This window comes from Argentina anserina, chromosome 6 (assembly GCF_933775445.1).
Source record: "Argentina anserina chromosome 6, drPotAnse1.1, whole genome shotgun sequence".
Classification (NCBI taxonomy): Eukaryota; Viridiplantae; Streptophyta; class Magnoliopsida; order Rosales; family Rosaceae; genus Argentina; species Argentina anserina.
Window position 1 is genome coordinate 34,132,590 of NC_065877.1, and position 13,708 is coordinate 34,146,297.

The 13,708-nt window shown below is 39.0% G+C and overlaps 3 protein-coding genes across 4 annotated transcripts; all 3 read left to right on the forward strand.

Annotated features, from left to right (window-relative positions):
- Positions 1-2,821: 2,821 nt before the first annotated feature.
- Positions 2,822-4,102, forward strand: LOC126797378 (phenolic glucoside malonyltransferase 1-like; the record flags this gene model as incomplete). Its single annotated transcript, XM_050524015.1, has 1 exon — positions 2,822-4,102. A coding segment is annotated over one exon (1,050 nt), but the record flags the coding sequence as incomplete, so codon positions are not given.
- A 192-nt stretch (positions 4,103-4,294) lies between these two features.
- On the forward strand, positions 4,295-6,673 carry LOC126798099 (phenolic glucoside malonyltransferase 2-like). Of its 2 annotated transcripts, XM_050524941.1 has the most exons (3): positions 4,295-4,493; positions 4,788-4,872; positions 5,001-6,673. In XM_050524941.1, exon 3 carries the CDS (start codon positions 5,068-5,070, stop codon positions 6,457-6,459), a length of 1,392 nt encoding a protein of 463 aa, XP_050380898.1. In that variant the 5' UTR covers positions 4,295-4,493; positions 4,788-4,872; positions 5,001-5,067; the 3' UTR covers positions 6,460-6,673. The 2 variants fall into 2 exon arrangements, with proteins under 2 accessions (XP_050380898.1, XP_050380897.1); XM_050524940.1 differs by lacking the exon at positions 4,788-4,872.
- Positions 6,674-7,181: 508 nt separating this feature from the next.
- On the forward strand, positions 7,182-11,824 carry LOC126798098 (nuclear transport factor 2-like). Its single transcript, XM_050524939.1, has 9 exons — positions 7,182-7,288; positions 7,916-8,102; positions 8,875-9,169; positions 9,271-9,509; positions 9,591-9,771; positions 10,007-10,128; positions 10,224-10,289; positions 10,973-11,036; positions 11,178-11,824. Exons 2-9 carry the CDS (start codon positions 7,917-7,919, stop codon positions 11,567-11,569), a joined length of 1,545 nt encoding a protein of 514 aa, XP_050380896.1. The 5' UTR covers positions 7,182-7,288; position 7,916; the 3' UTR covers positions 11,570-11,824.
- Positions 11,825-13,708: the final 1,884 nt, after the last annotated feature.

A 13,708-nucleotide genomic window follows, 5' to 3' on the forward strand; every position in this document is an offset into this window, starting at 1 on the left:
AGGACTTCCAGGACACGGCTGCACCCCCTAGCGTAAATACATATCCGCTAGTAGACTTTGAGTCTTTCATGTCAGATATCCAGTTCGCATCAGTGAACCCTTCTATAACAGCTGGGTATGATGTGTAGTGCAACACATAGATACGAGTATACCTTAGGTATTTGAGTACTCTTCCAATCGCTTGCCAATGCATAGCTCCAGGATTACTCGTGTACTTACTTAGCTTATGAACCGCATAAGCTAGATCTGGTCTTGTACAACTTGTTAAGTACATTAGACTCCCAATTATTCTTGAATACTGTAATTGAGAAACACTTTCACCTTATTCTTGGACAAATGTAAATTCATATCTACAGGAGTTCTGACAATTCCAGAACCTTCCTTGTCAAATTTCCCAAGAATATTGTCCACATAGTGTGTTTGACTCAACACTAGCCCTTCTGATGTTCTCGTAATTTTAATTCCTAAAATGACATCAGCAAGTCCCAAGTCTTTCATGTCAAACTTAGAATTCAACATGTCTTTAGTAGACTTAATCATCTTATCGTTGCTCCCAACGATAAGCATATCATCCACATACAGACATAGAATGATATATCTATTTTCAGTGTCTTTGACATATACACACTTATCACCTTCATTTATTCTAAATTCACTGGTGATTAGGGGTGGGCATAAAAAACGGAAATCTCGATCCCGTCCCGATCCCGTCCCGAAATTCGTAGGGACGGGACGGGACGGAGGTCTAAAAATGTTCGTCCCGCCCCAATCCCGTCCTGTTTCATAATAGTAGGATGCGACGTGGGACGAATAATTTATATCCCGCTTCGTCCCATCCCGTCCCACCTTTAATGAAAACTTAAAAATTCTTATATATTTGTATCAAAATGAAACTAATTTATGTTCTTAATAATTCCAAAATTATATCAATTCAAATAATAATGGTAAATTATAATATTTTGAACATAATATGTATTTTTTTGGTTAAAATTTCATTATTAAATGTTATTTTGTTAATGAAAAAGTAAAAATATAGGTTTTTATTTGACTTTATAGGAAGGTGGGATTTGTCCCGTCCTGTCCCGATCCCGTCCCATCCCAACCGGGATTAATCCCGAGTGGGATGCATTCTTAAAAACCCTCGTCTCGTCCCGATCCCGTCCCGATTCAAAAGAGTGGGACGGGACGTTGGATGAGCTCTGTCCCGTCCCATCCCGTCCCGTGCCCACCCCTACTGGTGATCATGGCATTATCAAATTTCTCATGCCATTGTCTTGGTGCTTGTTTCAAGCCATATAATGACTTAACCAATCTGCATACCTTCTTATTATGAGAATGAGCAGAAAAACCTTCTGGCTGTTCCATGTAGATTTCTTCTTCTACATCTCCATTTAGGAAAGCCGTCTTTACATCCATTTAGTGTACTTCAAGTTTGCGCAACGCTGCAATTGCAAGTACCATCTGTATGGAGGTTATTCTCGTCACAGGAGAATAAGTCTCAAAATAATCCAAACCCTCCTTTTGCCTATAGCCTTTAATAACAAGTCTAGGCGTGTGTTCCATGGCCAAAATGGGCACAAAAATGAGAACCGAAGTGTACCAGGGAGACTCCTGTGTAAAGTATGTCATCATTTACACAAATGACGAATAGTTCAAAGACATCGCGTCTACTATTTAGTTAGTAAAGTAAGCATATTTTTATAAGGGAAGGTTCAAAGGGTCAAACCTACCTATCCTATGCAGGTTTCAACCGTAGAAATCTATCACCAAATTCTATCGAGTCTTTGGTGGCCAATTTCATTCATGTGGGGAATTGTTGGAAAATGGTTGGAAAAACCATTTAAAACCAAATTTTAATTGATTAATTAAATTAAGTTAAATTTATAATTAATCAAAGATGAACATAGATTTGAGTTCTCCATAATGAGGGCTACAAGATCATATGTTTGTTTGTGTAATTTAGTTTGTGGGTGAATAAGAAATTGTCACTTAAAGATGACTACTTAGAATGAGGGAAATGTATTTGTCCCACATTGAAAAATAGAAGTGTTGAAAAGACTTTATATAGAATCCATTGTGTATGGATTGTAAAGTGTGTAAGCCCCCTTATACCCGCTCACGCACGCGCAGGGGGGGTGCAAATCCGAGGTCACAAGGGAAACTCGTGTATGCCCGTGCGACCTGCGGACACGAATGCAACATCGAATTGAGGGTCGGAACGCAGATTCTTTTTGCATTTCCAAAAATTCGGTTCTAACTTTTCAAATTCTCTTGACTGTTCGAATTCTTCTTTTGTAACAACTGAGTTATTGTGTGTTATGGAGAATTATAACAGAATTGAAATCAATATTTGTAACATATGTAACTCATATATGTTATGATCTTTTGATTTCTATAACAACCATCTTATTAATTGCTGATTACAAATCCTCACAGTATAAATAGTCACCATCCTTTCATTGTAAATTCATTCCATTCGAAACACAATCCTCTCCCACTCTCGAAATTCTTAGCTTTTCTCTGGTGATAGAAAAAGGTACCTTTCGAGTTCGTTGAAGGTTCTAGTTAGTAGTGCAACTTTCTATAATCATTTAGTCGTTATATCCTGAGAGACAAGCGCCAAGCATCCTTGCACCGGTAAAGGAGGCGTAAACTTCTTAATGATAGTGTGGTATCACACACGTCTCGACTAGTTCTTCCATCATCAATCGTTCGGTATTTTAGTTGAATTTCTTTTCGTGTTCTTCGTTTCTGATTTATAATTATTTATAATTCAGCCTATTAAATTATATATGCAATATATCACTGTTTTATAACATCATTCAGAGTAGCCGAGTCTGAAGCCGAATTCCACCATCTTTCAAGTGATGAATATCTGCAAGCCAAAGAGTACCATCCTCTTGTTCCCCAATTGGCAGTGACTAGTGAACGAGCTGCAGTGCTGGTATTGCAAATCACTGTCTTTCCCAATCATGGATTCTCCATTGGAACCTCCATGCACCATGCCGTGGTTGATGGCAAATCTTCAACTATGTTTTTCAAATCCTGGGCTCACATATGCAAACATGGTTCAGCTGTTTCGTTGCCGGATCAGCTGAAACCATGTTACAATGACAGACAGGCCATCAAGGACCCGATGGGACTTGAAACAATCTATTCAAACGACTGGTTGCGATTTGGGGGCTCTAACAAGAGAAGCTTACTGTTTCGGGAGACTAAATCATCACCAGGCACAATTCGAGGTACTTTTCAATTCACGGAGGCTAATATCCAAAAACTTAGAGGACATGCTAAGAGTGCAATGGCTTCTGATTCAGCTCATCTGTCATCATTTTCTCTTACTTGTGGATATACATGGACTTGCTTAGTTAAGGCAGAAGAAATAAAATCTGATCAGGTATGGATAGTCTTTAGTGTGGATTGTAGGTCTCGCTTAGACCCTCCAGTTTCAGCAACATACTTTGGGAACTGCATAATAGGTCATGTAGCAATTGCAGAAACAAAAGGACTCTTAGGAGAAGATGGGTGGATTGTAGCTGTGAATGCAATCAGTGAAAGCATAAAGGCTTTGGATGGAAATGGAGGACTTCTCAATGGGGCAGAGACTTGGGTTTCAAAGATGTGCAGTACCAAGGGAAATGAAAGATTTTTCTCGGTAGCTGGTTCACGTATTTTGGAGATTTATGACACGAATTTTGGATGGGGAAAACCAAAAAGGACCGAGGTGGTTTCCATAGATATGACAGGGGCAGTTTCATTCTCAGATAGCAGGTATGGCGGAGGTGGCGTTGAAGTTGGGATGGTTTTGAAAGAACCAAATATGCAAGTTTTTGCTTCTCTATTTGCTAAAGGTCTTGAAGACCTTAATTAGAAGCCATCATTATTCATTCATAGAGATGGTTCCTATTTTCTAGCCCAAGAATTCAATTTCTTCTTTTCTCTATGCTCTATGCCAGAATATCTATAATACTCTGAATTTGGGTTGTTTTTGTTTAATTTGGTTCAAATAAAAGTTCATTAAGTTGATTAATGTAATGATATACAAATGCAGATTAGAAATGGACCTCAGTACAGTAGTTGGTTTATTATTCTTGAGGGTTGAGTAGATCTTGGAAGGAATTGGTGTTATGAATGAGTAGTTCTCACTTCTCAGTACAAGAATAGTCTGCTTGTATTTCCCTCATTCCCTGTATTTAACTCTATTGAAATGTACTCCTTGTATTTAAGTAATTTAACTTTATGGAAAAGGAGGCCCAGCATCCCTTGGCACTTCAAGTCCAAGACTTCAGTCATGAAAGCAATAATTGACGAGCATGATTGACAGTGCAAGAAAGTTAGAGAAAGAGTGCGCTAACTGTTCAGTTTTTCTCTCCTCTCACTCTCACTCTGAGTGAGTCTCTTTCTTCACAGGCAGACCCTCCGCCGTAGCAATCTATCTTGTCGATCGTCTCCGGCCTCGGCCTCTGCCAGCTTCATAACCTTCTGTTAATAAGGTACTCCATTGCCTCTCCTCCGAATTTTTTTTTTTGAGACTAGGAATAGATCGCAGTACAGTAGTCTGCACAAACTCAGGTCATGAATCACGGCATGTGAGTTCCAAACAACTTGTCTAAAATTTGAACCAGGAGTCGTTTCAAATTATGGATTTAAGTACAATGGGCATTGAAAAACGCTTAATATATGATTCTTGACATGCATATATATAATATAGTTTGAAATCTCCTGTCATTTTTAAAAGTTAATTAGTAGTTTTAATTGCTTATTTAGTATATGTAACACATTTGCAGGCACACATTAAGGCATAAGAGGTGATCATATATAATTGCTGAGGTTTCCGATTCATCATATCCAATGGAGCTTCCAAACTCCTCGGTAAAAGTAGTTCAAGTTTGCAGGGTCAACAGGGTGGCACCGGCCTCACCCTTACCAGATCTCCTGTCATTTTTAAAAGTTAATTAGTAGTTTTAATTGCTCATTTAGTATATGTAACACATTTGCAGGCACACATTAAGGCATAAGAGGTGATCATATATAATTGCTGAGGTTTCCTCCGATTTATCATATCCAATGGAGCTTCCAAACTCCTCTGTAAAAGTAGTTCAAGTTTGCAGGGTCACCAGGGTGGCACCGGCCTCACCCTTACCAGATCTCTCCCTTCCCCTGACATTCTTTGACATCCGCTGGTTAAGGTTTGCACCAGTGCAGCTCCTTTACTTCTATGAAATATCATCATCTTCGTCTATTGATTCGACCTTCTCATTCGATTCCATACTTGACAAACTCAAAACCTCACTCTCTCTTACCCTCAAACATTTCCTACCTCTCGCGGGAAACCTCACTTGGCCTAAAGATTCTCCCAAACCCGTACTGAGCTATGTCCAAGGAGACACCCTTAGGCTTACAATAGTAGAGTCGTCCAACGCCGATTTCGCCCGCCTTTCAAGCAATTACGGCTTGCTTGAAGCCCAAGAATATCATCCGCTTGTCCCACAATTGGAGGTGTCTCATGAACGAGCTGCAGTGATGTCATTGCAAATCACTCTCTTCCCAAACAAAGGCTTTTCGGTTGGAGCAGCCGTGCACTCTGCAGTTTTTGATGGCTCAACTGCAAACTTGTTTTTCAAATCATGGGCGCATATATGCAAGCATCAAGGAGCAACTTCATCTTCTTTACCAGACCAGCTCAAGCCCTTCTATGATAGAGCGGTGATTGATGATCAGAAGGGGCTCGGAACACTCTTCTCAATCCAATACCAAGGAATGGACGGTCCCAACAATAGAAGCTTAATGGTCTGGGAGCTTCAGGTTCCCCAAGACTCAGTTCGAGCCACCTTCGAAATCACTCGCGCATCTATTCAATCACTAAGAGGGCATGTCATGGCTGCAATAGGTTCTGATACAAGTCTCCATTTGTCTACGTTTTCTCTGGCCTGTGCCTACACTTGGGTCTGCTTAGTCAGGGCTGAAGAAACAAAAGAAGATGAAGCACGACTCGTCTTTTCCGTGGACTGCAGGTCTCGGCTAGACCCTCCTATACCTGCAACTTACTTCGGCAACTGCGTAGTGGGGTGTTTAGTAGTAGCAAAAACAAAAGGGCTACTTGGAGAAGATGGCTTGGTTGTGGCACTTAGTGCGATCAGTGAAACTTTAAGGAATTTGGTGAAGAAGGGGCTGTTGAATGAAGCTGAAAGTTGGGTTTCAAGATTGAGTAGTTTGCGTAGTGGTAGATTGGTTGGCATTGCCGGGTCACATCAGTTCGGAATGTATGAAATTAGTTTTGGATGGGGATCACCAAGCAAGGTCGAGTTTGTTTCTATAGATAGAACAGGAGCCATCTCCATGACAGATAGCAAAAATGGCGGTGGAGGCGTTGATGTTGGGTTGGTCTTGAAGAAACAGTACATGGATGCTTTTGCTTCTCTATTTGTCAAAGGTCTCATACCGCACTCAAAAATTTGAAGCCAAATTACATGTACAACTATGGTTCTTTAGGCTTATGTCTTGTATTTGTACTCCTATATTAAAATATCATGTTGGCTATTTCTTTCTAGTGGCTTATAATTGGGAAGCAAGGTGAGAATTTGGATGATTTGGTGTTTGTGATATAAGCAAACTCTTTATTATTACATTAATGTGTAATACATAATTAACAATTTCGAAATCCGTTCAACGATTTTGTAGAGCTTGTTTTGTAATCACGAGTAGTTGTGAGAAATCAATCCAAATGTTGCATAATCCGCAAGCAAACTAGGATATGATATGGTATGTGGATAAAAGGAGAAAACAAACATGCAACGTACATATTACGTCCATTAAGCTCTAACAATGTTTGGTCTAAAACTATAAATGTTTTAGTAATTATGTGTTTCGCAAATTTCCTTCTACTTGAAAGGCAATTGCTCATACTAAAAATTACTTCCATATTGTGTAATAATATGACCAAACATAATACTGTACATTAGTCAAGGATGAAATCATGAAAATTTCGACATTACTGATAGTAAATACATTTCAAAATGTAGGTTTTGTAGGTGTGGTGTCAAAAGTACACACTTTTACTTGATGTAAATATATCACAATTACCCTCATAACTTTAGACCTAAAAGAAGGCTATAAAAGTAAAAAGATTGCCTGTGTAAAATTAGATGCACCAAATCTGTGAGCAGTGTGTGAAAATAGTGCGCGAACTGTTCGTCTCTCCCTCTCTCTCCCTCACTCACTCTTTCCTCGCCGCCGTATAGGTCTCCGGCCTCCGCCTCCACCGCCGTGGTAGCATTCCGTTCATTAGGTACGCTATTTCCTTCAATTTCTCCGATTAGTACATTTCCTCACCGCATTTCTAGGCAGTTTCTAGGTTTCATTACCGCCAAATCGAGCACTGCTTTGTGCGACGAGTTTATTCGATTAATTTTTTTATGATTTTTAGTTCATTTTGAGTGAATGTTTGGGGTGATTAATCGTTTAATTGATCAATTTCATTGTGAAAATAGGGATTTTGTTAAGTTTGGGGGATTAGGCTCGCCTAGGGTTTAGATCCGTCAAGTAACATCACTACATTATAGGAATCGAAGTTTAAGAATCACAAGAACTAGGTCACGGGAAGAAGCTGGTTCGATTTTGCTGCATATTCACTACTCTGTGAGCATATTACTATATAGAAAGTTTAGTTATTAATGCTTCTCGGTGTGTATTGGAATGTTGTTGTTTCGTATGACCTAGCTCTCTGTGTTTGGAAGGAAGTAGGAATTCGTAGTCATAGGTGATCTGTGATCTGTTTCCAGGCAATGCAGGGCTGTTACGTGGTTTTCGAGTCCGTTTTGTAGTTATAATTGTAATTGTAAATGATATGTACTTGTCGAATTGATTTAAAGTGATGTTGAGTTTGAATTGTTGTCTTGTGCTGGTGTTTTGGCAGAATGGCTATGCAGACAGTGATTGCTCCAGTGATCCCCAGTGCGCAAGTTGTTGCAAATGCTTTCATTGTGCAGTATTACCATATTCTTCATCACAACCCTGGTCATGTCTATAGATTTTATCAGGATTCGAGCGTGATGAGCCGGCCTGATTCTGACGGTGTGATGAGATCGGTGACCACAATGCAAGTAAGTTTTTGCTATATTTTTTTTGTTTCTTGTAGCTTTGTTGATACTGGTGGTTTACTGGTGCTAATTTTGTGAAGCAAATATGACTGACAAATACTATAAGCCAGTGAAAAGTGCATCCAAATAAATTAACTTTGTCACTGATCATATTTGATTTATAGACAGTACTCTGTCATTCACGGTGATACTGAGTTAATCTCCTCTCTTTTTTTCTTTTTTTTTTTGGTTTGGTTTTAGTCTGTTATGGTTTTGGCTGTAGAAAATAGTTGATTTCCAACCTACATGTTAATCTGTCGAGCACTAAAAGTGCTTGGGGCCCTGGTAATTGTGAATCTTTATAATGCCGCAGTGAGTTATACTGTTATTTTGAATCAAAATAGAACGATGTATGTTCTACTATCAGTTGTTTTAGATATAATGCATAAATTGGGTAATACCAGTCAAGAAACGGGTTAAATGATCATGTCCTGATCGTATTACTATATATGTTTACACAACATGAGCTCAGGAGGAAGGGTATTACTGTTTTTTCTTTGAAGTATTTATACAAATAAAACCATGCTGTGTTCAAATATCTGAAGTAAAGAAGTGGAAACATGCATACAACATTTTCTTTGTCTACAATTTTTTTTTCAATTGATAAGGAGGACATACTAACTTGAAAGTGTCCGCAACAATTTATTGTAAACTAATTTAACTATCAGAATGACCTACATATAACATTTTGTTTTTGTGTTTTTTTTTTTTGCTATCTAATTTTTCCTTGTAACAGGGAATCAATGAGAAGATCCTTTCTTTTGATTACAAGGAATACAAGGCTGAGATAGAAACTGCAGATGCTCAAAACTCTTATAAAGATGGGGTGACTGTGTTAGTTACTGGATGTTTAACAAGCAAGGACAATTTGAAAAGGAAATTTGCTCAATCATTTTTTCTTGCCCCACAAGAGAATGGGTTCTTTGTATTGAATGATGTCTTTAGGTATGTTGAGAGTAGAGAACTTGTGAAAAACCAGTCAGTTAATGGAGTTAGTGATACTAAAACGGTCCTCTTGAACCAAGAACCAGGTAAGGTTTTTGTTTGTGTGTTTGATTTTTTTCCCTTCATTATTGCTGTGGTTAAAATTAGTGTGGAAGTTTGTTTTCACTTTCTATTCATCAAACTGCAGAACCAACTCATGTTCCGGATCCTCCCACACCTGACCTGCAAACTACTCAAGTTGAAGAGGATCAAACTGTTATTGAGAAAGCTTTTGACACATCGGAACAGGATAGGCAATCTGCGAATGAGAAAGAAACTGATATCGAACGGCCGTGTTATCCAAATGGGGATGATATCCCCGTTGAAGTTGAATCAGCTTCTACTACAGCCCAAGAAGATGGTCCAAAGAAGTCTTATGCATCAATTGTAAGTTAAAGCCTTTGAGAAAGTTCTTTGCCGAAAAGTGTTGTTGAAATAGTTATAGAATTTCATTAAATGTTTTTGTAGGTAAAAGTAGCCAAAGGAAGTCCTGGATCCAATAAGGTTTATCTGCCCACTAGCACCACTAAAGTTACTTCTAAGAAAACAGAAGATTCTTTGCCTGGGTCGGCTGCATCTGCTTCCGTACCTGAATCATCAGCCCCGGCTAGCAGTACTACCCTAGAGAGCAGTGCGACTAATGAGGAAGGTATTTATGACTTCTCTGAGCTTTTCCCATCGTATACTTTTCCAATTTCGCATTCAAAATTCGTCATTTAATGTTAACTTGTTTTTTCTTTTTGTCAACTTAAACCATATCATATCAAATGCTGCATGAAAGGGTAACCGTCAGATGATTGCTACATCACTGTATTTTAGGATTTTTGCATGTATTTCGTGCTAGGATTTGAATTCCTTACTGACACAATTGCATTTCCTATTAGTTGAGGGCTATTCTATATACATCCGCAATTTGCCCTTGAGTGTGACGGCTGATGAGCTTGAGGTAGAATTCAAGAAATTTGGACCAATAAAGGAAGGAGGCATCCAAGTCCGGAATAAGAAGGTTGGTCTCTAGTGGTTTTCATGCCAATACTGTCCAGCATAGATTTGCTTTCCTCTGACATATGTGCTTCCTTTCTCCAAATTTTGTGTATGCAGCTTCAGGGATACTGTTTTGGGTTTGTTGAATTTCTGTCCTCAAGTTCTTTGAATAGCGCCATTGAGGTAGGGGTTTATATGAAGATTAAATTTGAATTTTCTTGAAATATGATTTCGAATTGGAGGATGCTGCTATTGCATGTAAATATCTGTGACGTCTTGACCTCTATTAACTTATGTTACCTTATTAGTATAATTGTTCTTATTATTCTATGTACCGGAAAATATAGAAGCTTATTATTTATCGGGTATAAGTTAGAACAGTATAAATATAATATGTAAAAACTATTTCATCTGTTATTCTATTATTGGGATTGTTTTGTTATATTCTGCTATTGCATGTAAATATCTGGGACGTCTTGACCTCTATTAACTTATGTTACCTTATTAGTATAATTGTTCTTATTATTCTATGTACCGGAAAATATAGAAGCTTATTATTTATCGGGTATAAGTTAGAACAGTATAAATATAATATGTAAAAACTATTTCATCTGTTATTCTATTATTGGGATTGTTTTGTTATATTCTGCTGACTCAAGTTTGTAGAGGCTCTTTCTCCTTAGTGGATTGTTTGCAGCTATTAGATGGTCAACCTTTCTCTTTCTAACATTTTAGTATAGCCTAGTGGTGATTTAGAATTTGATGTGCAGCTAACCATGAGTGCCTATACATAGCTTTCAACCATTATTTTGTATACCTTTGATTAAATTTTGGGTGTAACTAATACAGAAACCTAATGATTTCAGGCTTCACCTATTACTATTGGTGGACGTCATGCCATCATCGAGATAAAGAGGACCAACACACGAAGTAAGTGTATAATGTGTTCTTAAAAGATATATAGAAAAGTCACTGAAAAAAGGAAAAAGAAAAAGTACTTTTAAATGATCTTTATAATTCTTATACTTCGGAGTTAACTAATCTGCTCATTTTTGTCAACGATGGTGGTAGTTGGTGGTAGTGGAAGTGGTTCGTTCACTTCTGGAAGGGGAGGGTTTCGAACTGACAGCTTTAGGGGCCATGGTAGTTATGGTGGTGGCCGGAGCTTTGTAAGAAATGACTATGTGAACAGGACGGAATTCTCAGGTCGAGGCAGGGGGCGAGCTGGGCGTGGCGGAGATGGTTATTGGCAAGGGAGAGGAGATGGTTATCAACAAGGAAGAGGAGAGGGTTATCACCAAGGAAGAGGAGAGGGTTATCACCAAGGGAGAGGAGAGGGTTATCAACAAGGGAGAGGAGATGGTTATCAACATGTGAGAGAAGTTTATCGACCAAGGAGTGGAGAAGGGAGAGGAAGAGGTGGCCGACCAATTGGACCAAAGGAGAATGTGGTCTCGGCATGAAGTATTGAGGTAGGCTGAATTTTTTTTTTTGACATAATTGCTTTCATGAATAGTTCCCTTGGAAGTATTGACAGTGGATCTAAAATGGAGTAACAGTTTAGACAAAGAGGCATTTGCCTTAGGTTAGGTTTTGTTTTACCTAGCGGAATTTTGTCTCAGTTGGGTATGATGTAACATGGTTCAGAAAGTTCAGGTCGCCCGCCAATTTTACATGAAACTTTCGAGCTTACTCTTATTGCATAGTTTTGGTGCCTAGTAGCTGGTAGTTTAAAGATCACAACAGTTAACGGATTGTTTTTTTTTTTTTGGTATACTGGATTCTATTGATTGTTTTGGTTTGCAACTCTACATATTGTTCTCTTTTCTTGGTCTCCTTATCACTGAGTGTCGGATTAATAGTATAATGCAACTCTTATGGACCCATTTAGACGGATCTCCTTCATTCCAAATGTCAAGAGTTAGTTGTAACATGGATCTTTGCATGTAGCCAAGCATGTCCGTCAGTGAAATCTTTTGAACAATTGTACCCGCATTATCACAATAGCAGGCTAAGAGCTACTGAATGGAGTCAAATTTGTATGTACAGTAGTAGGGGTGATGCCTATAAAAGACAGGAGACGGCGATTTTACTACAAATAGAATTTCGTTCTCAAGCTTTCCTACTTGAGCTGGGTACGCCAAAGATCGATTTAGGAAAGTACAATACATGTTTGGGTACATATAAGATTATTTCCTGTCCTCTGCGCGTCTCTGTCTGATGTGACATTCTCTGTAGTTAGTCTCGTCATGGCACAGTGCAAGTTGCCGCCAACCTCGGCAACCCAGGAGCAAGTTAAAAAGCCTAAACTGGCCGGAAAAGTCATGAAGCAGAAGACTAATCTGAAACTAATCGAGGGTCGAAAGTTTACGCTGTTAAAGAAGGGAGAGGAGCTTGCTACCCTCTGCAACGCCCAGGTCGCTGTGCTTATATATGGTTCCAACGGCAGTGTGCAGACCTGGCCAAACAACTCGAACACTGTCAGAGACATCCTGTTAAAGTACAAGCAGGCGGGCGGTAAGAAAATATGTGATAGATCAGTGAAATCTATAGAACATATAGTAGCTGATACTACTGGAGAAGGGCTCGATCAAAACCCTTGTTCTGAAGGGCTTGATGATCACATAGGTCTTTCGTTGCAGGAGGAACTTGAGATGTTACCGCAGGAATCATTGATGGGTTTGACTGGTTTCCTAGAATCCAAGGAACAGAATTTAGATGAGACGATATACTTGATTGAGGATCCTTCACAACCTATTGAGGGATCAAATTGCTTTGGTCATCCGGACAACAATAGTCACTGTAACCCCCCTACTGAGCTTGCTGAAAATATCTGGGACAATCTGATGTCCGAGGATTTTGATAATGGCCAAACATTGTCCAAAGATTCAATCTGGCCATGGCAAGCTTCTGATTATACTGGTATTGGGATCAGTACTAGTAACTCTCTTGCATATCAAAACAGCCACTACCCTGACTCTCCCAATTGTATTGGGACTGGTGCTATTAACAGTGATAGTGGCTTTGAACAATTGGGGTTTTTGCACGCTAGTGGAGACTTTGAGAATTATAGCTACAATATTGGTACTGGTATTGGGGCTCGTAGTTGTAGTAGTAACTCTCTTGATGATCAAAATAACTATTACCCTGATATTCCTACTAGTAGTAGTAATCTTTATGAACTTGGTCATGACAGTCATGACCAATGGGGTATGCTGCAGGCTAATGAAGATTAAGGGCTAGTTGTAGTAGTGCCAGTAATGGATGCTGGATTAAGAATAGCAGTTCATTAGAAGATTTTGAACGTTGGTTGAACGATGAGATCATGACAGGGTCAGAAGAACATCAAAGTTGTGCATCTGCTGCAGGTACATCTGGTTATAGTACTCCAAGTTCTTATCAATCCGGGAGATGGTGGACCGATTCGATAGCTTTAGAGGCGGCGACAGACAATCTCAACAATTTTCTTAATGACCATGTTCGGCAGGGTCTGGTGGCTACTAAACCATCCCCTCTTGAAGAAGTATTGATGGCTGCATTGCAATTGATTAACTTCAGTCCTCGTTTTTTTTTTCTTTTTGTTAGATACAAAGTTGTAAGGT

Bases quoted from the DNA above. Each gene is read 5' to 3' on its own strand.
- LOC126798099 (XM_050524941.1), top strand. From the start codon at position 5,068: ATGGAGCTTCCAAACTCCTCTGTAAAAGTAGTTCAAGTTTGCAGGGTC.
- LOC126798098 (XM_050524939.1), top strand. From the start codon at position 7,917: ATGGCTATGCAGACAGTGATTGCTCCAGTGATCCCCAGTGCGCAAGTT. The intron at 9,510-9,590 runs GTAAGTTAAAGC...ATGTTTTTGTAG, and splicing joins AGAAGTCTTATGCATCAATT to GTAAAAGTAGCCAAAGGAAG. The intron at 10,290-10,972 runs GTAGGGGTTTAT...TAATGATTTCAG, and splicing joins CTTTGAATAGCGCCATTGAG to GCTTCACCTATTACTATTGG.